Source organism: Microcebus murinus, chromosome 11, assembly GCF_040939455.1.
Source record: "Microcebus murinus isolate Inina chromosome 11, M.murinus_Inina_mat1.0, whole genome shotgun sequence".
Taxonomy (NCBI): Eukaryota; Metazoa; Chordata; class Mammalia; order Primates; family Cheirogaleidae; genus Microcebus; species Microcebus murinus.
In genome coordinates this window covers 47,360,877-47,386,544 of record NC_134114.1, presented here as the reverse complement: position 1 = coordinate 47,386,544, position 25,668 = coordinate 47,360,877, and the positions used below count along the sequence as shown (strand labels likewise).

Genomic DNA, 25,668 nt, shown 5'->3' with positions numbered 1-25,668 from the left:
TAGATTAAAAAACTGCTCATAAGAATTCCATGCCTGACTGTACCTTATATTTTCAGTTCTGTGTAAAATCATTCCAAAAGTATAAAACTGTATCATAAAATTTATTATGACTACCTAACATTTGATTAGCAACCTTGTGATGAATAAGACCTGAATAAAAATCAAATACACTCTTTATGATTGCCTAATATCCACCAAATTTACAAACTCACCGGCAATACTGAAGTTTCTCTAGTAATCTTGATTGAAGAGTAAAAAGATTAATGAAGTGAAAGAGGAAGGAATTACTAAATAAGTTGTTTTGAAAATTTCCCTATCCTCCAGTGTTTTTTCAGTCAATGACTTTTGGAAGCATTCATGCATACAATGATTATTTTCTAGACAGGAGTCTCATTTTAGACAGCAAAAAAGTACCAGAAGTAATTAAAAACAAAACTGTTTGGATAAAGTGGAAACCTATCAGGAAAAGATTATTGCTTTAGTTAAAAATTAGTGGACTCCATGTCTCTGTCTTCCTACTGAGTACAGTCTTACTAGTTTTTCTCAGGGAGCTGTTTTGACTTAATAGTAGTAACACCATCTAAGCTCTGTGAGACAGGGTCCATGTTTCTCTCCTTTGCTGCTATATCCTAGCACCTAGCACAAGATAGGCAGGCATTTAAATTTGTTAAATACATGCTTTTACAAAACTTTTATTCTATTAACCACTTTGAATATTTCTATGAGGTGATGTGTAATGTGTAAACCCAATTTATAACTTATGCTTATGAGAAGCTTACAACTGACTCCAATAATCATCCAAGCTATAATGAGCATTAACAATCATTAAGACTGTATTATAACAGAGAATAACTTGATCTCTTATCCACATTTGAAACTTTCCTTCAAAACAAATTATAGCCTTAAAGATACATTATGGTCTTAGGCAAATTATACTTTTTGCACCTTTGTTTCAAAACAACACAATTGTTATTTATTACATATCTTTGGAAAAAGCATTAAGAATCTGGGGTGGTCTTCCATTTTGAACTACATTCATGCCACTCAAATAGCATTGCCAATAGAAATGTTCTGAGTTTTATTTTTTTAAGAAATCACTATGCTTTAGGTGAGTAAAGAAAAAATACAGTAAAATTAGATTTTAGGGATTCACCAAAATCCAAACTATTTACGAATATCTAATTCAATCACTGGAAAAGTAGTAGAACAAAATGAAAAGAACATTTTACCTTCAAATTCAATTTGATTGTAATTGATTTAACATGGGAAAAAAAAGAAATAAAGAAAAAGAAAAATAATATTTTAAAAAAAGACAAATTCAATATAAGCAATACTTTATTACAATTCATTTAAAAGATGGCTTTTATTAGCAGAATCCAGAAAGTTCTTGACTTACTTAACAAGCCTAAGAATTCACCTGATATTTAGTCATTCCTGGGACACAAACATATCACCACACATTATTTTTCTACAATGTTAAGAATAAATAGGCTATATTAAGAAAAGGTCAAATAACAAAATAAAGTCATTAAAAATTTAAAAACCAGTAAAACTTTCATTTATTTTAGTCTATACTCAGTTCATTGAGAATATTCTTCTTTTTGACAATCAGTGGAATTCATTACATACTAAAAATAACACCGTATTTATGCACAAATAAATTAATTTTTCCAGTAAGTGCTAATCTTCCTTTAAGAAGATTTCCCACATATTCACAATACTTAACATCACAGAACACCCAGATTTGGCCTAAATGTCTCTGAATTGTAGCATTACAAGAAGGAAGTTCATTGTGCCTGATAATTTGATTGAGTTTTGCCCAAATGTCCTCCAGAGTTTGGTTGTTACAAATAGTGTGTTCTATTGTCCATCTTGCTCTATAAAATGAGTGCAAATTTAGTGCCTTTAAACTATCTTGCAACTTTTTGGACAAAGGAAAAACATTTTCTGTACAGGTACTGTTAGGAAGTGAAACACTCCAAGACCTCCCGTTGTGCTGTTTCCCTTTTTCTGATTGTTTATCCAGATTTCCAGAATTAGTGTGTTCATTCACTGTATGTGACCAGATTAGGCACTGCTTTTTCAAACTAGGTTGAAACTCCAGTAGATCTACTGTGCAATCATAACTCTGTGATTTAACATCATGTTCTGAAATGGTTAAATACTGTTTCACATCTTCAGCTGCCTCTCCAGAAATCACAGGTGGTGATTTGTTAGGTTTGAGTGGAAGCTTAGATCCATCATGTGGAAACCAAGGAATAAATCTTGATAGCGGGCGAGTAGGAAAGTCCTGAATTGCCTTTTCTGCAATTTTTAGCAGTTGTGTGGGATCACTCTCATATGATCGATAATGTAATATTACTTCTGTAGTCATTCTGTAGTAGTCCAGTTACTCTTAATGAAGAAAAAATTCTTAGTTGAACTCCTCAGAGCTAGAATGTAATTTGTTATGACAAGACTGTCTCTCTTGACAAATCAGAGGAAACAGGACCTAAAGTAGAAGTATTACAAAGAATAAGATATGGCAGGGACAGCCTACATATAAATAGGCAGGGATAAAAGGAAAAACAAAATACAAAAACCAATCCTAATATGATATTTTACCAAAGTGTTACTGATAAATATGAATGTAATTTACAAACTTGAAAATCCTTCCTCTCACCAAAATAAGGGATTTGAATTAGATGTCCTATCACTTCCGGCATAAACATCTTAGTAGTCAACATGTTTAATTCAACAGATATAAAGGACTAGGAAGTATAAATATATTAAGTAATAACAATCCTAAGACTGTAGCAGAAACAAAGAGTAAATTACTGATTCTTAAAATAATGGAGTCATCTGAGGATAACAAAAAATGTAGTATTTAAAAATTTGAGACATCTCGGGTACGGTGGCTCACACCCATAATCCTAGCACTCAGGGAGGCTGAGGCGGGCGGATCGCTCGAGGTCAGGAGTTCCAACCAGTCTGAGCAAGAGCGAGACCCCCATCTCTAATAAAAAAACAGAAACAAATTAATTGGCCAACTAAAAATATATAGAAAAAATTAGCCGGGCATGGTGGCGCATGCCTGTAGTCCCAGCTACTTGGGAAGCTGAGGCAGGAGGATCACTTGAGCCCAGGAGTTTGAGGTTGCTGTGAGCTAGGCTGATGCCACGGCACTCTAGCGGGGGCAACAGAGTGAGACTCTGCCTCAAAAAATAATAATAATGATAAAAAATAAATAAAAATTTGAGACATCTGAATTGAGGACAACAAAAACATTTTAAATTTAAATCTATATGGAAGAAAATTTTATACTTTAAAATTTTATGAATTTCACCAAATATAGGGAAAGAATACTTTTTATCTCATTCTCAGTAGTAAACACTAAAAACATGAATATGGTTTAACTTTGCATTTTAACCAGCTTAGTAACTGGTTTTGTGACAAAATCTTCTTGATATAATGGGGACAATTAAGCAATATTGAGACTCTAGTACCATGGCTCCTGAATTCCAATTTGGAGGAGGAACTAGAAGTTTAGACTCTTATTTTTCTTTTTTCTTAAAACACAGAAGTCTTCAAGTTGCCCCCAAATTAAGTCATTGATAATAAATTCCAGCATATAGTACATAGGCTCAAGAATGGAGCCTTCTAGGATCTGCACATTAGGCTTCCCAACCAGGCCCAAAGCTGTAAGAGCCATAACACAGGCTCTTTCATATCCTAGAAAAAAATAAGGGGCTGAATCCCTTCTCCCCCCAAATAATTAAAGAACTACAGCCTATTGCCAGGATGACTGTGAATGGGAACTCCCATCCTGATGTCACAATAGAAGCACTGTCTGATTCTGAAGAGTCAGAAGAAGTAACTAATAATTCTTTTTACCTACTCTTAATGTCCACTAACAGATTTGACAACTCTCAAATTCAAAAATGTTGCTCCCTGGTGGTCTAGTGGTTAGGATTTGGCGCTCTCTCTCAAAAATGACTGTGATCCTTAGAATCCATATTTTTAATATGTATCTAAATATGTGATAACATTCTTTTAAGAATTAACGTGTTAATTTTTTTTCTTCTCCCTTCCTTACACTTTCACATTGTAACATATGGCTTTAAGAATGCTTTCATTATTGTCTGAATTTAACTATTTAAATTGACATAATTAAAACTTGTGGAAATTCTTGATTGATTAGGACAGTGGGGAAGAATGGTACCAAAGAGGTTTAATAAAGTTAAAATTATCAGTGACTTTTAAAGCACTTCACTTGCCATTTTAGGCTGCTTAAATACTCTTTCCCAGGTATCTTCTGTTTTGGAAAATAGAGACTAACAAAACCCCCAAAATTCCCAATGGCTGTTAGTCTCTCTATCACTGAAATTCAACTTGTTTAACAGCTTCTAATTTGTATAAATCACACCTAGCAGCTAATAGAATTATTTCAAATTCTCATCAAAGTAGTCAGCAAAGGCCAGGTGCAGTGGCTCATGCCTGTAATCCTAGCACTCTGGGAGGCCAGGGCAGGATTGCTTGAGCTCAGGAGTTCGAGACCAGCCCAGAGCAAGAGGGGACCTTGTCTCTGCTAAAAATAGAAAAATTAGCCAGGCCTCTTGCTACCTGCCAGCAGTCCCAGGTACTTGGGAAGCTGAGGCAGGAGGATCCCTTGAGCCCAGTGAGCTACGATGATGCCACTGCACTCTAACTTAGACAACAGAGGGAGACTCTGTCTCAAAGGCAAAAAACAAAGTAGTCAGTAAAGGAATGATCTTTAAAAATGCTGTTTCAAACACGGGGGTGCAACATGGCATCTTGGAATGATGGAGGCAGGCCTTGTGTTGATATACTGCCTCAATCACTTCTTGGATATTTGGGAAAAGTTGCTTAAGCTATGAGAGATAAATAATTTTTATCCCACATGCTTGATGTGAGATTGGGAGATAAAAAACATTACAATTAGTTCTTTTTTTTCTTTTCCCTTTTCTCCATGAGTAATAATCCATTTTAGTCTAGATCACTTGCTCAGGCTAAGCTTACAGATCCGATCGCTGTGTTATTTAACATTATAAAGTTTCTTAGTTCCACAGAGACAGTCTTGTTAATTCCAATCATCAGAATACATGTTACGTGTTACCAAATGGGACTGATTAGCTTCTGGAATGTTTGCTGCTTACATCATAATGGGAAGTGTATGGAGTGTCTAAAAATGGATGCAATAAGGAGGGTAAGTGCAATTCAACTGAATCAAAATGTCTACTGAGCATTTCCTCAGCTCAGTACAAGAAGGCACTGTTAACCATATATTAGAGCATTCAATAAAAAAAATGCATTCGTGGTACTAGAAAACAGATGAAATAAAGCTGAATTCATTTCAAATAAAAGGTTTTCAGAAAATAGCAATTCCAGAAATATCTGTCTTGCTGGGTTTTTCCTAAATAATGACCTTATCAAATCATCAAATCTACTCAAAATTGCCACGTACAAAAAGTAAAAGTTGACATGAGATTTTGAACACATTTCCCACATAGAAGCTGCAGTATGTTTTAGCAAACCTATATGTCGTAGTTATATGTCGTGGTGCTGTGTATTGTTAAATCCTTGTGTATTCTTAAAATATGCAAAACTAATTTTACAGATGAAGCTGAAGCTTGATAACTTCGTCGGTGCCACGTGAAGAGGCGAGAGACAGGAGGAAAAATCACTTTAGACATCTGCTATAATTCATCCCCATTCACAGAGACCTCCTCGGTAGGACAGGGACGTCAGCTTCGGCGGCTAAAATCTGGTGACTGCAGGAGCACACATCACAGAGACTACCTTCGTATAAATTTACCAGGTATCTATTTCGTTCTGGAAGGCGATTCTTAAACCTAAAAAGCAAAGAGGAGAAATCGCTTCCTCTTGCTTGGCGCCAAGGGACAAAGCAGGAGAGCGAGCACTGACAGTGTTTAAGACAAATCAGGCCTGTCTCTCAGAGGACAGGTTTATGTGGCCAAAACTTCGAAAAATAGCGACAGAAGGGAAGAAAACAGGATAAGGAAACCTAGGTTCGCGAAAATTTACCTTTCAGAGCCAGCAGGTGCTCCTGCTTGGGGGGATTCACTTCCATTTTCACCAGCACTTTTGACCCACTGCCTTACGGGGGCTCAAAAGGTTCAACCGGTCCGGAAGAAAGCTGAACAGCGCGCGTTTGGGAAGACCGGGCGTCAAACCCAGTTTAAACAGCTTCTCTCTGTCGGTGGGGCCTTAAATTCTCTTTTTACCACGTCCTTTACAGACCCAATGTCTTCTTTTCACCAAATCCAGCCCTTGTCTCTTAAGAGATCTTTACGTAAAACACTCTGTTTCCCATCTACAATTACACATTGCGACTTTAAGAAACCACTCCTCACTAACGACGTACAGCCTCACAATTGCAGGAATAAAAAAAAAAAGAGGTGAGGGAGTGGCATGTTGGGATTTGTAGTTTACATAAAATCGCATTGCATGCAGGGAGATGTAGTCCCCCGCCCCCATCACTCCCACTCCCTTTCCCACCCCGGCTAGTTTGCAATTGGAGGGGAGAAATCATTACAGGAGAGGAAGTTTCACCCCAAAATTTTGATTCTGTTCAGTCCTTTCCCTTTTCACTGAGGACTTTTCTTCCATCAGTTGCAGACCCAGAAAAAAAAAAATAACAAGGTGCCCATGCGCAAGGCCAGTGACTGACGGGAGGAGGCGCGAAGAGGTCGGCGAAGCAGGGCGGTGCGCCGTATTGCGCCTGTGCGCCAGCGGCGTGCGCCGAGGCCTCTGGGTAGGTGGCTCAACCCCGCCTCTCAGTTGAAGGCTCTGACCGCTGCAACTGCGGCGCTTCTCTTCCCAGGATGGCTACCCTGATTGTAAACAAGCCAGGAGCGGGACTAGACGGTGGCCGACAGGGCAGCCGGGGGACGGCTGTGGTGAAGGTGAGGGACCTTGCGTCCTCTGTTCTCCACCATCGGCCTACCTTCGGTTCATTCTGGAGACCTGGCAGCTTCGCCACGGCCCAGGCTTTGATGAACAAGGATGCGCGGCCTCTAGGCTTACTTTGGCTTTACAAATCTTGTCCTCTGCTCCGCTACCGTTATCCCCGATAACTTGAAGTTTCTGGGTCTGCTCATGCCAGATGTCAACATCGACAGCCAGGCCATTTGTGAAAGGCAGCTGTGGGCGTGTGGGAGTGAACCGGACCGGTCTTTTCCCAGGTTCTCTGGTTTTAGTTAAACTCAGCAGGCATAAATTAACGTATCGAGCCATTATAATTACCAGATACAACATTGGGTGTTTTGTTAATATCTACTTAAAATATAGATGTTAGTTCCCATTTTACGGGGAGGAAACCCAGGTTTAGATTAACACCGTGTGTGGCAGAGCCCAGGATTGACAGGCCTTGAAGTCTTTTTCACTGTTGCACTACTTCTATAATCAGACGTCGGTTATGGTTGAGCCGGCCTCTTCCCTCTTGGTACAGTCTATCATAGGATGGGGGGGAATCTTTTCATGTTGGAAGGCTGAGTTAGTGTAGCTGTAATCAAATAAGGGCAAATTCAAGAAACTTCAATTAGATATACTTAAAAATGTACATTATTTTGTAAAAATCTACTCTGTACTTAATAATTTTAAAAAATGAAAACTATTTGTTAATTTTAAAGTTAACCAACTTTGTTAACAACTTTGTTGTGTCTGCTTTTTGTTGAGAATGCTTTTGAATATTTGGTTGCAGCATGGAGGTGCACAGTTTCAGTTGATCCTCTAGATCAGCGGCCCCCAAACTTTTTGGCACCAGGGACTGGTTTTGTGGAAGACAATTTTTCCATGGAGGGAGGAGAAGGTGGAGCTCAGAGGGTGATGCCAACGATGGGGAGTGGCTGTAAATATAGATAAAGCTTCCCTTGCTGGCCCGCTGCTTACCTCCTGCTGTGCCAACTGGTTTAGGTGGGAGGTGGGTTCCTAACAGGCCAGTGACAAGTACCTAGCCACAGCCCAGGGAGTGGGAACCACAGCTGTAGAGGGGGTATCACTCATCTGTGACCTTAAGAGCATCTTGATTCGGGTTAGGTAGGAGAATGTAGATTTGCAGTAGTAAGTGGTTGAAAAGCAAGAAACTATTTTGGGGACATGTTGCCAAAGGCGTGGGTATTCTATTGCATTTTTCCATATTTCATTTGGATGTTTCTTAGCATCAAACGATGACTTTAAATGTCATCTACTGAGAGCTCAATCAATTCCATCTATAGTTACTTAAGTGTCTTGGTGATATCAACTGTGTGAGGCTGAAATGCTAATTTGAATGTGATACCATGAAGGTTCTCAAAGTCAGTGAACCTTGTATTGTGTTCTCCAATTAATAGTTCTGTAACAGCTGTGTATTCTTCAAATGATTTGCGTATGTGGTCCCGCTCATCAGTGACCTTTGCTAACTGGGGAAGATGTTCATCTGAAATTTCCTTTTGAAGCAGTGTTTTGAAAAAAGATATCTTCTTTCAATAATTCACATTGCTGATTCTGTTCTTCATAAAATTTATCTGTTCTCATGGAGATAAAATATTGAGATAGCCAACTCACTTTACAATAATAGGGCAAATCCACAGTGAATACCTCATGGTTTAACTTTAGCATGTTATGAACCTGATGCCATGTGGCATTTGCATGAATGTATTAATAGTTAACAATACAACTTGTTGCAAAGTGTCTGTTAAAATAGTAGCTTCAGCATAGAGATTTTGCTGATGCAAGATACAATGAAAAGAAATTAGAGCATCTGGATCTGTTACCACCTTTTTAATCTGTGTGATAAACCTTTCATGTTTTCCTTTCATGGAAGGTCCACCATCTGTACATACAATCACTAAGTTTACCAAGTTCAGTTCTACTTCATGACATTTATCTTGAAAGTTGTTGAAGATATCTATTCCCTGTGTTCTGTTTGTGAGAGTACCCAAAGTGCATAACTCTTTGTAGCAAAGAAAATCCTCTGTTTAACCCAAATGAAGTATAAACCTGCGCTAAGTCAGTAGTATCAGTTGATTCATCCAAAACAATTGAATAATACAGATTTTCCTTGTAAAGTCCTGTTAAGTTGAAGGCTAATTCATGCTGCCAAAAAGTATGGTTCTCCTTGAAAGAGGCAGTTTTCAGGGTCTAAGTATTCTACAATTTCAACAGTGCATTCTTTCACAATTTCTACATCGCTAAATGGCTTCCTTTTTTTCCTGAGTATTTCAGCTACTTTATAAGTTGCTTCAGTAGCATTATTTCCAGGTCTTATTGCTGCTTGAAAAAGTTGTCTTTGCTTTTCATCTTTTAATTTCTGGAGTGCAACCTTTTGTGCCTCTTCCTCCAATTTAAAATATTTGTGGTCCTTATGAGTGTTATAGTGCTGATGAACATTGAATTTCTTTAATGTTGATATTGCAGTATCACAAAGCAAGCAAACCATCTTACCTTTAGCAGAAAAAAGATAGTAATGCAATTCCCAATCCTCATTAAAAAATCTGTTTTCTTCCTTAAGCATTCTCTTGGTGTTCTTTGACATGGTGGGCTGTTAAGCAGACAGAATTAAAAAATATTGTTGAGCTGTGCAACTATTCACAAGTCCACTTCAAACAGCAACACAGTGCATGATTGTCAAAAGCTGATAACATGCTGGCACACTCAACCTCCAAAACTCTTGCCAACCAGCCTTGTGCAGTAGTGGCGCCAGTCAGATGGGGGACGTTAGAAATAAATCATAAGCATAGCAGCCATCAATTTAGCCCTTATGGCTTAGTAATATTCTAATTGCACTGGTCAAGCTGGGAGGATTATTTTGTTGAAACTTATTTTATTCTTTGGTATTTTAAATACATTAATTTAAAAAATAAAAACTATGAAAGAACAAAAATGTATTAATAAAAGTAAAAGGATTTGTTCTGTACAATTTGGATTCAGTTAAACAGCTGCACTTAAGGACTTAGAAGGCCACATGTGGCCTTAAGGCCTCAGTTTCCCCACCCCGGTCTGTCAGCACTTTTTAGAAGTCTCCAACTGCAGCACAGCTGGTCATTAATACTAGAGTTTATGAATTGCCTTATGCTTGAAGTTTGAGATTCTAACATGTATAAATGCTCCAAAGTATTTATACATTTATACATTCATACCTCTTTTTAAAAGATCAATTGAAATATGTGGAGCTCATTTTCTCCCTCTACTGTATGTATGGAAAGATCTGGAAAGGAGAACTGACCTTAGTGTTTTATAGAGTAACCTTCAGGATCATCTGTAATTGAAGAGATTTGGTAATTCTCATTTCTGGTTACACATTAGGACCATTGAGGACTTTTAAAATGCTACGAAAAAAAAAATAAAAAAATAAAAAAAAATAAAATGCTACGGATGCAGTCCTTCCCCAATTCTGATTAGGTTGGCATCAGTGTATTTTTAAAATTCTCAGGAGTGATTTTAATGTGCAACCAGGGTTGAGAACCACTGAACCCGGTTCTGAAGTTCTTTTAACATCTTGAATAATAAGCACCAATGATTTTTCACTTAATGTTGGTTTTATATAACTGCAAATGAAATATTTCTTCCTGCAACTTAGTATCAGTCAATGTTGGTGGTTGTTGATTCAGTTGATCTTTAAATAGTAATGAAGTTATTCTGAAGGTACATAGCATATCTGAGATACAGAGGAGCCATCATTATTAGGCATGTTATATGGTTGAGATTTTATTTACTGAATTGTGCTCTTGCTAAGTAGAGAATATCTGTAGAGTATTTTGTGAATTAACTGAAAGTTTAAGTTGTTTTATTTCATAATTGGAATGATTTTCATTGTGGTTTCTATTTTGGCTACCTCTTTGGCTTATAATCTCAAATGTGTACCAAAGCCTGATGTAACTCCAGTTTGTTACAGGACAGAATTTGATATATTAGAGTCCTACCTTGTTTATTTTCATCTTAACATGCAACGTGGTAGTCCTTTTTGACAAGCTCTTCATGTCATAATTTATAATAGATATGGTAGAATAAATTTTAAAAAAATATCTCATCGTTTTTATAGATGACAGCAAGAAGTATTTACTGGGTAGTAAATGTTGAAGTATATAATACTAATACTGTACAAAATGGCCTCTTTCTTAATGAGCAGGTTGATAATGATAGGGTTTTTATCATTAGGAAAAACAGAAAAATCTGATATTGTGAAATAATTTGCATTTAAAAAGAAATCACAGAAAGTTTCTTTTGCTTAGTGTGCCTTCTTAGTCTTTTTAAAATGTGGTGTGGTTTATTAAAATTTGATTTACATGTAATAAGTTCGAAGCTCTCTTTGGGATTTTAATGAAGTATAAAATTAAAAGCTTTTTATGCTGTTAGCCACAATTCCTGTTCATAGATACTGAGAAAAGAATTTCTTGCTCTATTATTTACTGAGTTGATGTTTGCAAAATAACTATTTTTGGACCTGTATTTGTTTTGCTAATCAATGAAATTTTATTAGTGCTTTTTGAAAAAAATCTATGGTAAAAATCTAAGTTCTTTTATCTGTGTATGTGATGTTACACATCACATGTGTTAGAGATATAAGATATGAATAAACTAAACAGAATTCTAATTTCTTCCTTTAGAGTTTATTGTCATGAACAAGTTTAATTTATTATAGTATCACAATAATGAGTATTTATAAAAATACTGCATTTATTTTATAATATCTAACTGTATTATGAATATCTTTTATGTATATAATTGAATTTGATAATTCAACTTTTTTCTTCTCTTTGTAAAAAATATAGGATAAGTTGAAATATGTATGTATGTGTATAACAGATATAATATGTGAATAACTAGCTGTTCCCCAGCTGTTTCCCTTTCTCGTGGGGAACCAGTGTTCCAATGTTATTGGTTTCCTGCATATACTTCCAGAAAGATAGGATGCTTATGTAACAATATATAAAAACATATCCTCTTCTTTCTCTACCTTTATGCAAAAATGAATGTGCTCTGTCATTTTTCTCTTTGCCTTTTTCATATGAAATCATTCTGTGTACACAAAAAGCTTCCCAAGTCTTTCTTGCAAGCCTGTGTAGTTTTATAGTATATGAATGTACCATAATTTATTTTCCAGTCTGGTATTGCTGCATATTTTCTTTGTTTCCAATCTTTTGCTAATGCAAATGGTTATGGTAGGAATAATTGATAGATCTTGTCATACATGTCTGATATATTTGTAGGATAAATTCCTACAACTGGAATTACTGAGTTATTTAAATTTTTGAGATGTATTGCCAGGTTGCCTTCCATAGAGTCTGTATCACTTAAACAATTGACAGCAATCAGCAGTGTATGAGAATGTTTATTTTCCCATATCTTCAGATCTAATCTGATTTTAGATATAATTTGAAACAAAATATCTTTTTTTTTATTTTCGTCAGAAATGGACTACGAAAAAATGTATCTTAATGTAGATTTAATTTGTATTTCTTTTATGAGTCAGATGGAACATCTTTTCATATATTTAAAAAGTTACTTTCATTTCCTTTTTTGTGAGCTATGTTATGCTTTAGTTTCTTCTGAACCATACTAGGATGCAAGAGAATTATAAATTATCTGTTTATTTACAGTGAAAGATATTTGTATCTTAAGCACTAAGACCAAATTAATTGCAGAGTTAAATTTAAAATTGTAATGGATTTTGTCTGATTTTACCCTGCCAGACCTTTCAGACCCTAATTATCTTTATATTTTTATTTTTGGACTTTATTTAAGCATGTAGGTGTTTGGTATTAGGAATACCCTGTTCCTGAGGGCTCTTTAGTCTAACAGGGAAAGACAGGCTGAAAGGCCAACGAAGGTATTAAAGTGTTTTGGATGTTACTACAGTAGACACTTATCCAAAGCATGTAGGGGCCCATAGTATTGTGTGGTCCTTTTCTCTGCATGAGCATAAAGAAAGAGACACAAAACAGTTATTTTTGGAAACTATAAGCTGTTTGATATAGTTGGAGCTTATGGTCTGAAGAATGTGGCAGTGAAGCAGTAGGACAAGGGGCCAGATTTTATTAACAGGTCTTGAATGGCAGACACAGGAGTTTGGGTTATGATTGAATTGTTCATTATGGGTATTTTTTAAAAAAAATTAATTAAAATTGTGAAACACTACAGATTTACTTAGAAATAAGCACTGAAAAGGCTTTATTGCGGCTGGGCGCAGTGGCTCACATCTGTAATCCTAGCACTCTGGGAGGCCAAGGTGGGCGGATTGCTCGAGGTCAGGAGTTTGAAACCAGCCTGAGCAAGAGCGAGACCCTGTCTCTACTATAATAGAAAGAAATTAATTGGCCGAATAATATGTATAGAAAAAATTAGCTGGGCATGGTGGTACATGCCTGTACCTGTCCCAGCTACTCAGGAGGCTGAGGCAAAAGGATTGCTTGAACCCAGGAGTTTGAGGTTGCTATGAACTAGGCTGATGCCACGGCACTCACTCTAGCCTGGGCAACAAAGTGAGACTCTGTCTCAAAAAAAAAGAAAAGAAAAGAAAATGCTTTATTGCTATAAATACAGTTTGTTGTCTATTTATAAAACATAATCTTATAGATCTAAGAATCAGAATAAGCCAATTTTTACAATTTTCTTTTGACTGACTGGCCTTGGGCAAGTCATGTACCTGTAATTGGAACTAGATAAACTATTTTCTAACCCAGGGCTGTGTTTATTAATTAAGAACAGGAATTGAAATTTAAGGTGATTGCTTTTTTGTCTTTACATTATTTGATATAAATGGATATTAGAAGATATGTGAAAATTACTTATAGTCTTTTCTTAACAAGTTCTTTGTCATTTACAAGGATAATTGTCATCCCAGACCATATTTTAGATTGTTTTTGTCAAAGTTAATGAGGGCTTATTGGGGGTTAGGTAGTTGCCAACTTTGGTAGAATTACATATTGTTTTTACAGATTCATATGTAATGAGTCAAATTGTAATTTTCAAAAGATAAAGATGTTAATTTACAATATTATCTTTGACCCTAATGCTTAGTGTTCAAGGAGATTTCACTATGATAAAATATTGGCAGGGTTTTTCAGATGGAATTACTAAAAAGTGATTTAAGGTTTTACAGCCTAGTTTTTTTCATGTAGGAATAAAGTAACAATGTTGATTCAATATATTAGATAAGTTTTCTTTAAAGCCTGAGATATGTATGCTTTTAAACTTATTTAAAGAACACACATCACATGTTTCCTTTTAAATATATTAGGTGCTGGAGTGTGGAGTGTGTGAAGATGTCTTTTCTCTGCAAGGAGACAAAGTTCCTCGTCTTCTGCTTTGTGGTCACACAGTCTGTCATGACTGTCTCACCCGCCTACCTCTTCATGGAAGAGCAATCCGTTGTCCATTTGATCGACAAGTAACGGACCTAGGTAGGAGAATTATTTGTATGGATTTAATATTGAAAATTATTCATGTAATACAAATATCATAGAAAATAATTTATTTCCACTTAATTTTTGAAATAATATTCTAAGGAAGTTTCAGAAAGCCTGGGTTTCTATTAAGGTCAGTAGTCTATTTGTAAAATATCCCCTTCTTAGTTATTAATTTTATTTCATCTTCAGAGATATTTATATTCTATACTTACATGCAAAGAGCTTTAAGACTAAACCTGAGAAAAACATGCTACCCTTAGTGAAAGAAATAAGAATTTTTATCACAGAGTAAATAATTTGTTTGAATTCATTAACCCAGTAAAACAATATTTTCTTTACAAATGAATAAGCCAATAATGAAAATACAAATAAGTCATTTGAGTCTCAGCCTGTTTTTATTTACTAATATCAGAAACAGAAGTGTTTGTAGCTTGTCATGATACTCCTTATTTTCTGTTAAAATTAAAGAGTTTTGTGGATTTTTTCAGTTTCCTGCATACTTTTAAAACTTTGCATTACATATTTCAAAATAAGTTACCACTTTGGGATACCAGATTTGGAAATAATAACATTTTTAGTATTTGAACAATTATTTTACAAACATAAGTTCTGTAACCTTACTCTTTTTGATAGGGGAGTTTTCCCCAAAATAGTTTCAGGTTGCCTTTTTTTTTTCTTAAAGGTCAGTAGTACTATTTAAGACCATTTTAATGTAGTCATTTTATATGCCAAGTGGAATACATTCAAAATAATTTATTAAAAAGGAAGCAAGAGTATCCATATTTTTAGGTTTAAAATGCTAAGAACATGGTTTTAAAATGTTTTCTTGTAAGGAAAAAATAGATTTCTTAAGGTTTTGGTGGTTTTTGATGCAAATAAGTAGTATGTCTATTTGCCAGACAACTAATATAGGACAGTGATAGCATTGTTATAGGTAACATAACCTTACTAGTACCTAAGAAATAACAGGGGTGGGTGAAGTATCTATTTTGAGATTCTTTTTTTGGTCTTTTATTTGGTAATGTATGCATGTATCATAACCATTTCTTTATATAATACTAATAGAAATGGCAGTGTTTTGCAAATAGTAGATATTTGCAAATCTTTCTTCCATCTTTTTGAAGAGTACTTTACCTTCTCTACATTAATACCACAGTGTGGGGTGTTACCATCTTCAATGTTTAGCCATACTAGAAATTTATGACAGGGAATGATTAGTCATATCTTTTTTTTTTTTAATTAATTAATTTATTTTTTTATTTTGGCATATTATGGGGGTACAGATTTTAAGATTTCAATAAATGCCCATTTCCCCCCTCCCCTCAGATTAGTCATATCTTAAGTTGAAATATGTGACTGCTATCATCACATCAACATTAAAAATAACTCTGGCTTAGATATTGTAATTACTATAACTCATAAATTAGATTTTTACTATGGAATATATTAGTGACCCTTGATATTGTTGGATTTCATTCTTTTTTAAAAATAACTCTATTTTTAAATATATTATAGCAGTAATATCTATATACATTGTAGAAAATTTGAAAAAATATAAAAGTAGGAAGAAGAAAAATCATTTATAATTTATCTCTAGAAGAAAACTGTTAATTTTAAAGGTCATAATTATAATTCCTCTTGAGTTCAGGATAATCTCAGTAATTAGCACTGTTCAGCAATATTTCTAGTTCTCCTCTTCTGTCCATATGGTGAAATTACACTTCCCTGCCCTCTTATAGTTAGGTATGGCTGGGTGATTCCATTTAACCAGTGAAATGTGAGATTCTAGAAGTGAAGTGTTAACTTCCAGGTTGAAGTTGTTGAGAGGAGGTTTATGATGGTTCAAGGTAAATCCTCCTCCCCGCTACAGTGAGTGGTCTAGGGGGGTGGAGCTTTAGTAGTTTGTGTTGCTGGCAATGGACAGTGGGGTACAGAGCCTTTCTTGTTTTCCCCAACCCCTGAGATGTGCATGAACAAAAAGTAAATCTTTGTTGTATTAAGCCATTGAGACTGTAGAGCTGTTTGAAGTTACAGAAACATTAAGTAATATTTTTGATGGTACCTAGATACTGCTAGGAATTTATGTCTGTAATATGTTCGCTATATAATGACTGAATATTTGGAAAATTGTCAAGACCATATTTTGAAATGGTCACTTATTATACTTCTTAACCTTTATATAAAGAGTAACTAGAACACAGCTTGTTGTAGAATATATGTTAGAATACACATTAAGGAGAAGGGCTTGTGCGGGCAAGGCTGAGGGAGAAATGCTGGGTGGGCTGCATAGGGGTACTTGGGAAACAGGGCTACAGAAGTCAGAGGGGAGGATAAACATATTGAGCCTAGTTTTTTGGAGAATCACAGCAGGAATTTTTTTTTTTTTTAAACTTAAGAAAAGAGGAACCAAGAGGAAGGAAAGCCTTGTAGGCAATGACTCCATCATCCTTTTATATATTTATTCAATGAACAGGTATTAGGTGGTAGGTATATCAGATGGCATTAGAAGCTCACAATAATAGATATTCCTTCTAACTGCTGAAGGATCTTGATTTTATTTATAGGCTCAGGAATAGTGTGTGCATGTCCTGGGTTACAGTGTAAAATAGGATTTATAATATTAAATGATAGAAAAATAATAGAATTTTAAAGTATGTTTTTACTTGGAATGCTGAGGGGTTCTTCTGCTTTTTAAAGAGTACATTAACAAAGCAATTGTTCTGTCATGAAAAGGAAATGGGGAAAATTTGAATTTTTAAATTTTAGACATTATTAGTGACTGAAAATTAAAAAGTCACATTAAAATTTAAAGTCATATTAAAATTAATATTCTATTTTGTTAGATTTAGAGTTTGTTTTTATATTCTAGGAGATTCAGGTGTCTGGGGATTGAAAAAAAATTTTGCTTTATTGGAGCTTTTGGAACGGCTGCAGAACGGACATATTGGTCAGTATGGAGCCGCAGAAGAAGCCATTGGGATATCCGGAGAGGTATCGATTGATTGAACTTGGCGAAATATTTGTTATGAGCATGAATTTTTCTTTTAATTTAAAATATTTGTCATTAATGGCACAGTATTGCCTCCTTCAGCAGTTAGATTTCTAGAAACACAACTTTTCATGACCTTACTGTTCTGAAGGCAGCACTGTTCTCAACAAAACAAAAGTAAAACTAAAGCTTGTATTCTCTTAAAATACTATGCCTAATTATGTTTTGTGTGAACTTTTGTCTTTATGGTAATTTCATTCTTTCCAAAGACAAAGTGAAAAGAGTAAGAAGATGGAAGAGTAACAAAGATATGTAAGCTACATTAGAACAGAGGACACAAGTGCAGATCGGTCGGCAGTAAAATACGAGGACAGAAAGAAAAGCTCCATGAAAAAGACTATTTAATGTAGAGGCAAAATGCCTTAAAGATAGTAGTAACTTCTGATAGAATTATTACTATTAAATATCTTCAAGAAAAGGTTAAATTATGTGTAGATGTACTTTGTATCCAGATGGACAGATGTCTAATATTATAAAAATTCATTAACCATGGATTTTAACAATGTTAATATACTTTTTTAGCACCTAAAGAATTGTCTGCATAGCTATATAATACAGGACACAGCTTTCTCAGACTTATGGATATAAGGATATTTGTAGCAAATAACAGTGATCTTGGTGATTGACTTTAAAACCACATATTTTTATCAAGGAAAAAATGTCAGATTGATTTCCACTTCCCTTTTATTAGGTGATGATTTCTTTATATTAAAGTGAATCATTGAAATGGATTTCAAACCAAAACATTGTTTTCTAAAATTTTTGTAGCTCTTCTAGATGGTATATCTTTTATCTTTTTTTTTTTTTTATTTTGGCATATTATGGGAGTACAGATTTTAAGGTTTCAATAAATGCCCATTTCCCCCCTCCCCCTATCTTTTATCTTTATTTAAAAAGACCTTATGGGCCAGGCGCAGTGGCTCATGTCTATAATCCTAGCACTCTGGGAGGCTGTGGGAGGATCGCTCAAGGTCAGGAGTTTGAAACCAGCCTGAGCAAGAGAGAGACCCTGTCTCTACTAAAAATAGAAACAAATTAATCAGCCAACTAAAATTATATATAAAAAAATCAGCCGGGCATGGTGGTACATGTCTGTAGTCCCAGCTACTCAGGAGGCTGAGGGCAGAAGGATCACTTGAGCCCAGAAGTTGGAGGTTGCTGTGAGCTAGGCTGATGCCATGGCACTCTAGCCAGGGCTACAGAGTGAGACTCTGTCTCAAAAAAAAAAAAAAGACATTATGATCTAGGCATGGTGGCTCATGCCTGTAATCGTAGCACTCTGGGAGGCCAAGGTGGGAGGATTGCTTGAGACCAGGAGTTTGAGACCAGCCTGATCAAGAGTGAGACCCTGTCTCTTCAAAAAAATTGAAAAATTAGCTGGGCATGGTAGTGTCCGCCTGTAGTCCCAGGTTTTTTAATATTCATAAAAGTATTAAAGTCATTCTTGGTTATCAGATGTAATTTTTTACTTGTAATGCTTTTTAGTAATTATTGAAAATTAGAAATAATATTACATATAATATAGGTTTTATTTTTTTTTAATTTGCTTAAATTAAATTGTGCATGAGATTCATCTGTGTAGCTGTTAGACTATACTTGTGTATATTTAGAAAAAATATACAAGTCCAGGCTTTGTCCACAACCTCTTGAAATAAGAATTTCCAAGGTTGGAATCTGGGCATCTGTGTTTATAAAAGTTTCACAGGTAATTCTGATGCATCCCCCAGATTATCTAAATGGCATTTGTGCTTCTGTCCTTCCTATACATCATCATGACAAGGTACGTTTAAAGCAATGAGGATGTATTAGACATAAGATTTTTTTAGTCTTAAAAAAATACTTCTAACCATGGTTTAGTAAAATGAGGGGGATTTGTTGGAAGAGATCTTTGCACTGACCATGAGTCTATGAGAATAGTTTAATTTATAATATGTATTAACAATCAATTTTAGAAATAGCCTCTCACCCATAGAAATGAATACTTTCTCAGATGAATGGTGAATGACCTTTGTGCTTAATGACCACCATATTTTCCATATATTGATATAAAGGCTAGTCAGTTAGAAAAGATTGTGGGCCTGTATATTTCAAAAATTGTCATGGTATACTGATTGGATTAAATTTTAAGGCATTAATTTTTTGTTTATTAGAGCATCATTCGTTGTGATGAAGATGAAGCTCATGTTGCATCTGTGTATTGCACTGTGTGTGCAACTCACTTGTGCTCAGAGTGTTCCCAAGTTACACATTCTACAAAGACATTAGCAAAGCACAGGCGAGTGCCTCTAGCTGATAAACCTCATGAGAAAACCATGTGCTCTCAGCACCAGGTGCATGCCATTGAGTTTGTTTGCTTGGAAGAAGGTTGTCAAACTAGCCCACTCATGTGCTGTGTCTGCAAAGAATATGGAAAACACCAAGGTCACAAGGTATGAATTTAATTAAATTGGATGACTCTAATTAGTTTACCAGCTCACCATTTGTTTTCACTGGCCTGGTTGTTTATGTAAAAGGGATTGAAGAAGAGTTAACTGGTGAATGAATTGGGCTTGGTTGCATGAAACGAAATGAGAGATTTAATTTCTGAATGTCATAAACATTTTAGAGAGGCCTCATGATTCTTTCTTTATTAAAAATAGCTTTCCAACAGGAAATAAAAATTCTCTTCTTCATTTGCATCCTTTTATTATATACTGGATTATTTTGACAATATTTATGTCTATTGATGAACTATTATGATTATAATTTTAGAGATAATCTCTTGGTCTCTTATTTAATAATAAATGGACTTCCAAAATTTTAAATTATTTCTTTGTGGAATAAATAGTTTTCTTATGAAGGAGTAAAAGTGAATTAGTATTTTTTACCTTTTTATGCTGTGCTTTTTTTAAATGAGTATGAAAGCTACTTGTGGCTGTTATTTGTGTTAATAGGAAGGATTTAAATAGTTTTTTATATCATTGGTCAATACTATGAGTTATTTTCTGTAATTATGTTGCATTTTATAGCATTCAGTATTGGAACCAGAGGCTAATCAGATCCGAGCATCAATTTTAGATATGGCTCACTGCATACGGACCTTCACCGAGGAAATCTCAGATTATTCCAGAAAATTAGTTGGAATTGTTCAGCACATTGAAGGAGGAGAACAAATTGTGGAAGATGGAATTGGAATGGCTCACACAGAACATGTATGGATTTTTTTCCTTCCTTTTTATCTGCTTATTCTTTTTTCTTTTTATCTTTTCACCTTCTAATAATTATTTATTGAGCAATTACAATGTCCCAGTACTGCTCTAGTCACTGGAAATAAGTTTTTTAAAAAAGTCTCTGTCTTCATTGAACATAAAATTCATCATAAAAGGGAGATACTTTCAAATACGGTAGCTATTTAATTTGTTGGGGGGAAGTACAGGGTGCTTTGGCAGTGGATAACAGGGGCAACAATCTCTGGAGGTCAGAGAAGACTTCCTAGAAGAAATGATGTCTAAGCTGAGATACAAAGGAATTCAGTCATGGAGTAGGGTGGGGGTGGGGTGTGAGTTTTCACAGGGAGGGAAGCATGTATTAAAATGCCTAGAATTGAGGACTGGACATATTGTAGAAACTAAAGTTTATTGTGGTTGGAGCTTTGAGTATTGAGCAGAGAATAGCAGGAAAAGAGCTTGGAAAGTTAAAAGCCAAATCATTCAGGATCTTGGTAGCCATTTTAAAGAGTTCAGTACTTAGTTTAAGGGTATTAGTGAGCCACTGAAGAATTGACATGGGAATGATGTAATCAGATTTGCATTACGAAAGCTTGCTCCTAATATAGAAAATGAATTGGAGGAGCAACAAGATTAGAAGCAGGAAGACACATTATCGTGTTGTTGAAATTATATAGTTGAGAGATGTGGCCTATAATACTAGGATAGTGAGACTGGAGAAAAGTAGATGGATTTGAGATTTTAAAGACATAGTTGGTCTTAGTGATTAATTGTTAAAATTGATTGGATAGGTAACTTGGAGGGTCAGGCAGGCCAAAAGAAGGCTATTGTAATAATCAGGTAAGAGATGACAATGGCTTGGGTGAGGTTGGTATTATAGAAGTGCAGGTGGTGAGGCATGATCAGATTCTGTATATATATTGAAGTCGATAGAATTTGCTGAGAGACTAGATGTGGAGTATAGAAGAGAGGTGTTAATAGTGTTAATTAGAGTTAAAATTACTGCTATTTTTTGCTTTTAGTAACCTGAAGGACGGAGTTGCCATTTACTTAGAGGTAACTAGGTTTGGGGGTGGGGAAGACTGGAGATCAGGCGTTGCATTTTGCTTGAGATGTCATTTATAAACAGTTGGATATCCAGTCTGTAGTTGAGGGGAAAGATTTAGCATAGAAATTTCAATTTCAAAATTTAATATAGATTGTATACATTTATACAATCTATATTAAATTTTCAATATTTTACATATAAAATCTTTGTTAAATTTACAATTGCTTAAAACTTTTTTTTTTCTTTACCACCAAAATGGTTTTATTATTGTCACTGACAACAAGCACAACACTGCAATTGTATCATTATTTTGTTTGGTTTCTTAAATATTACTTAAGTATGCATTAAAAATATATGTTTACATTTAAGAAATGTGACACATTAAAGAAACATCTTCTGTAAACATAATCCCTTCTTAATATATTTTCCTGTTTTGTTTCATAGATAAATAACTTAATCTATAAACTCATAAATGAAACTATCAACTCTTATGACCTAAAAGCATATACAAATTTTGAAGGTTAACAAAAGTGTTCTCTTTAACATTTTATAAATAACAACATGCTGTATTTGCAGTGTTTATTATCAAATGACTTATAAGTTCTTGGTGTCTCCAAACCTGTTCTGCCAATAATAGACCTTGCAGTGCACTTGGCAAAAATGTCATTCATTTAAAAAGTCAAAATGGTCAAAGTCCTACATTTTAAAAATAGCACAGAAGGTTCTACACCAATATCACTAAGTCTTATTAAAACCATTTCAGTTTGTCTGAAAAACAAAAAATGCTACTAAAGAGTGAATGCTTGTACTATCATTTAAATGGTATCTAACAAAATCTAAAGTTTAAGAAACAATAAAATCATATTAAATCCTGAAGTCTTGCCAAAACAATTTCACTGAGATTCTGTTATAGGAACAGAATCAATATATTAAAATTTTATTTTTTATCATCACTTTGATGAGTTATAGCTTTAAGGGTAAAAAAAAGGACACATAAAATGATTTCAAAAAGCCATACTTATAATTCCTGATACAGAACATTAGATTAGTTTTTGTTTAATGACTAGAAATCCTTATTTCATCAGAAAATACTAAATATCTGTTGAAACATACCACTTATCTAGTGATTTATTAAATAACCACTCAAGATTTGTCAGGTGAGCACTTAAATTACTTTTATGTAATAAAAGTAAACAGGAATTTTGCATGTTGGCTATGTTTCATTTTATACATTATTTTTTAGGTCTTCATTTATAGGGTATAAAAACTTTTAAAAATTCTCAACTAACATTTCCATTAGATTTAAATGATTCAAACTATAAGTAATGCTAGGCTAAACACTGTCATTTCCTTTAAAATCTAAGTTTCTAAAAGTTTTATTTTTCAATCAATACAAAAATTATCTGGTTCACATTATTAACTGCCCAACAAACTGTTTAAAAAACTAAATATTCTTTGTTGAAGAGCAGATTACTAGAAATGTTTTCCATGCTCTTATTTTTTAAAAAACAAGATTCTGATATAATAATGAACTTAAATCAAAATTCACAAATGGTAGCTGAAATCCTGTCAACTTTCAGCCCAATACAACATAAATCCACAGTTTTTATGCATAAACAATTCAAAATTAAAGTTTATAATGGAAATGTCAACAAGTCATAACTACCACACATCACTACTGATGGGTTCCACTATACTTCAACCAGGCACAGCAGATATGCACATTTGATAGACAGACTGCTTAGAAAATTAAAGCTATCAGAGCTATAAATAAGGAATACATAAATATGAACATAACAATGCCAAAGCATTATAGCTGTTAAAAAAACAAAGTAAGAGGTGATGTAAACACATCTGTTAGTTCTCTCTGTAAGCCACTTTCCACTGATTTATAAAGCTATGGTTTTTATAATTCTTATAAAAAGGAAAATTTTTCTACACTGATGCATGCAGTAATTTCACTGTACATTCTTGACTACAAAGCAATCTTCAAATCCTCCTGCAGAGCTTGACATATCTTATCAGAATTTCTCCAGAAAGTCAGCTGTCATATTTTCAGCAGCCTTTAGTGCTTCAGTAACCTTGCGAAGCTCCTTAATAACCGATGATAAAGCTTCTAGGTTAATTCCTTGTTCACAAAGCCGTACACAAATAGACAAAGTTTCCCTATCTAAGCCAGTATTCAAAATTCTGGAAATCTCAAGCAGAACGTCCATGGTATCCCTCACCGCATTCATGTTCGTCGCCGCCCGCGCCTCCACTGTTCGCCTTGGCTGAGGCCGAGGGAGGCGGGACTTAAAACTTATTTTGACTTCCATAGGTACCAGGTACTGCAGAGAATGCCCGGTCATGTGTCCGAGCTTATTTTTCTGATCTACATGAAACTCTGTGTCGTCAAGAAGAAATGGCTCTGAGTGTCGTTGATGCTCATGTTCGTGAAAAACTGATTTGGCTCAGGCAACAACAAGAAGATATGACTATTTTGTTGTCCCAAGTCTCAACAGCCTGCCTTCATTGTGAAAAGACTTTGCAGCAGGTAGGTAGTTTAAGTGTGGTTAGGGTCTTAGTTGTAAAGTTAAATAGGTAATTACAGAGGTACACACTAGTCTATTTTATTAATTTGATGAACATTTGGTATCTGCTGCACATGTTGATGCACTTAGGACATGATCTGGAACGTCAGATTGCTCCACCAGCCATATCAGTGTCCTTTCCTTCAAGATCTGCCCTTCCCTCACCACAAAGCCATGGGTTCTAGAAGCCTTCTAACTTCATGTCATTCTTCAGTCATTCCAAATCCTTTCACTCTTCTTTGCCAAGCATATATGTACTTTCTGCTTGGAGTGCCTATATCTCTTTTTTTCTCCTTCAAGGTCCAGCTCAAATGTTTGCTCTTCTTTGAAGCTCTTTCTTCTTTTGTCTTTTTTTTTTTTTTTTGGCAGGGGTGGGGGTGCCTCTGTAGCATGTGCTATCTACCTATGCTCTAATTCAGTCATTCTTTACTTCAACAACACAGTAAACATACATGTTTTATGATGGTTGAGATATCATAAGCAGTTCATTACCCAGTTTGCAGATTATTTACTTTTTAATAAGTGAGATACAAGATTATTGTAACAAAACTGTTAGTCTTATATATATATATATTTTGTTTGTTTGTTTGTTTGTTTTTGTTTTGTTTTTGAGACAGAGTCTCACTCTATTGCCCCAGCTAGAGTGCCTGCATTAGCCTAGCTCACTGCAACCTCAAACTCCTGGGCTCAAGCCATTCTCCTGCCTCAGCCTCCCAAGTAGCTGGGACTACAGATCTGTGCCACCATGCCCGGCTAATTTTTTTAATTTTAAGTTGCCTGGCTCATTTCTTTCTACTTTTAGTGGAGACAGGGTCTCTTGCTCTTGGTGAGGCTGGTCTCAAACTCCTGACCTCAAGAGATCTGCCCGCCTTGGCCTTCCAGAGTGCTAGGATTACAGGCATGAGCCACCACGCCTGGCCCCACATTTCTATTTTGGATCTGCTTTTATAAGTGGGAGATATAAGGATAATTGCTGCCCTAAGAATTTCAGAAAAATTTCAGTCTATCTTTATTGATACACTGCTAATAATTGTGTGGTTTCAAATCACTGTAGGCTAAACCTTTTACCGTTGTAGAGCTTTTTCTTTTATATGAGTGTGGCCAGCCTATATCCTTATCAGTCTTGAGTTATCATTTGGTCCTTATTATATTGAATTGTAACAGTTGATGTGTATGCCATTTATTAAGTTGTTTTTCAGCTCCAATCCTACTCTTCTGTCCTCTGCTTTGTGATGCTGGGGCTATAACTCTACAAACCACACATCCATGTTGCCACCTGGCTCCATTAAGGCACATTAAGAAGGGGCACTGAAGGGAGACTGGATGGTGGGAAGTGGCTTCCATGGGTTCTTGTTTGCTTGGCATTCTTGTGAATGCTCTCCTC

The 25,668-nt window shown here is 35.1% G+C and overlaps 3 protein-coding genes across 7 annotated transcripts in view; 1 reads left to right on the top strand and 2 right to left on the bottom strand.

Moving 5' to 3' along the window:
- The window catches only part of TRAPPC13 (trafficking protein particle complex subunit 13), a 36,821-nt gene extending 30,635 nt beyond the window's left edge, over positions 1–6,186 (bottom strand). For all 4 annotated transcript variants that reach the window (XM_012784087.3, XM_020289993.2, XM_012784088.2 and 1 more), the window contains exon 1: positions 6,046–6,186. In XM_012784087.3, the coding sequence (XP_012639541.1) occupies positions 6,046–6,091 (46 nt within the window). In that variant the 5' untranslated portion in view covers positions 6,092–6,186. The remainder of the gene's footprint in view (positions 1–6,045) is intronic.
- On the bottom strand, positions 1,325–6,133 carry SHLD3 (shieldin complex subunit 3). Its single transcript, XM_076008054.1, has 2 exons — positions 6,046–6,133; positions 1,325–2,491 (listed from the first exon to the last, which is right to left on the bottom strand). The coding sequence occupies exon 2, from the start codon at positions 2,372–2,374 to the stop codon at positions 1,622–1,624; it is 753 nt and encodes a 250-aa protein (XP_075864169.1). The 5' UTR covers positions 2,375–2,491; positions 6,046–6,133; the 3' UTR covers positions 1,325–1,621.
- Positions 6,187–6,755: 569 nt separating the features above from the next.
- The window catches only part of TRIM23 (tripartite motif containing 23), a 34,354-nt gene continuing 15,441 nt past the window's right edge, over positions 6,756–25,668 (top strand). The window contains exons 1-6 of one of the 2 annotated variants that reach the window (XM_012784086.2): positions 6,756–6,926; positions 14,240–14,402; positions 17,278–17,399; positions 19,608–19,886; positions 20,466–20,648; positions 24,032–24,247. In XM_012784086.2, the coding sequence (XP_012639540.1) occupies positions 6,846–6,926; positions 14,240–14,402; positions 17,278–17,399; positions 19,608–19,886; positions 20,466–20,648; positions 24,032–24,247 (1,044 nt within the window). In that variant the 5' untranslated portion in view covers positions 6,756–6,845. The remainder of the gene's footprint in view (positions 6,927–14,239; positions 14,403–17,277; positions 17,400–19,607; positions 19,887–20,465; positions 20,649–24,031; positions 24,248–25,668) is intronic. The other variant, XM_012784085.2, reaches the window with a different exon arrangement.

What these genes read in the sequence shown, in the direction of transcription:
- SHLD3 (XM_076008054.1), bottom strand. Translation starts at nt 2,374, where the DNA reads ATGACTACAGAAGTAATATTACATTATCGATCATATGAGAGTGATCCC.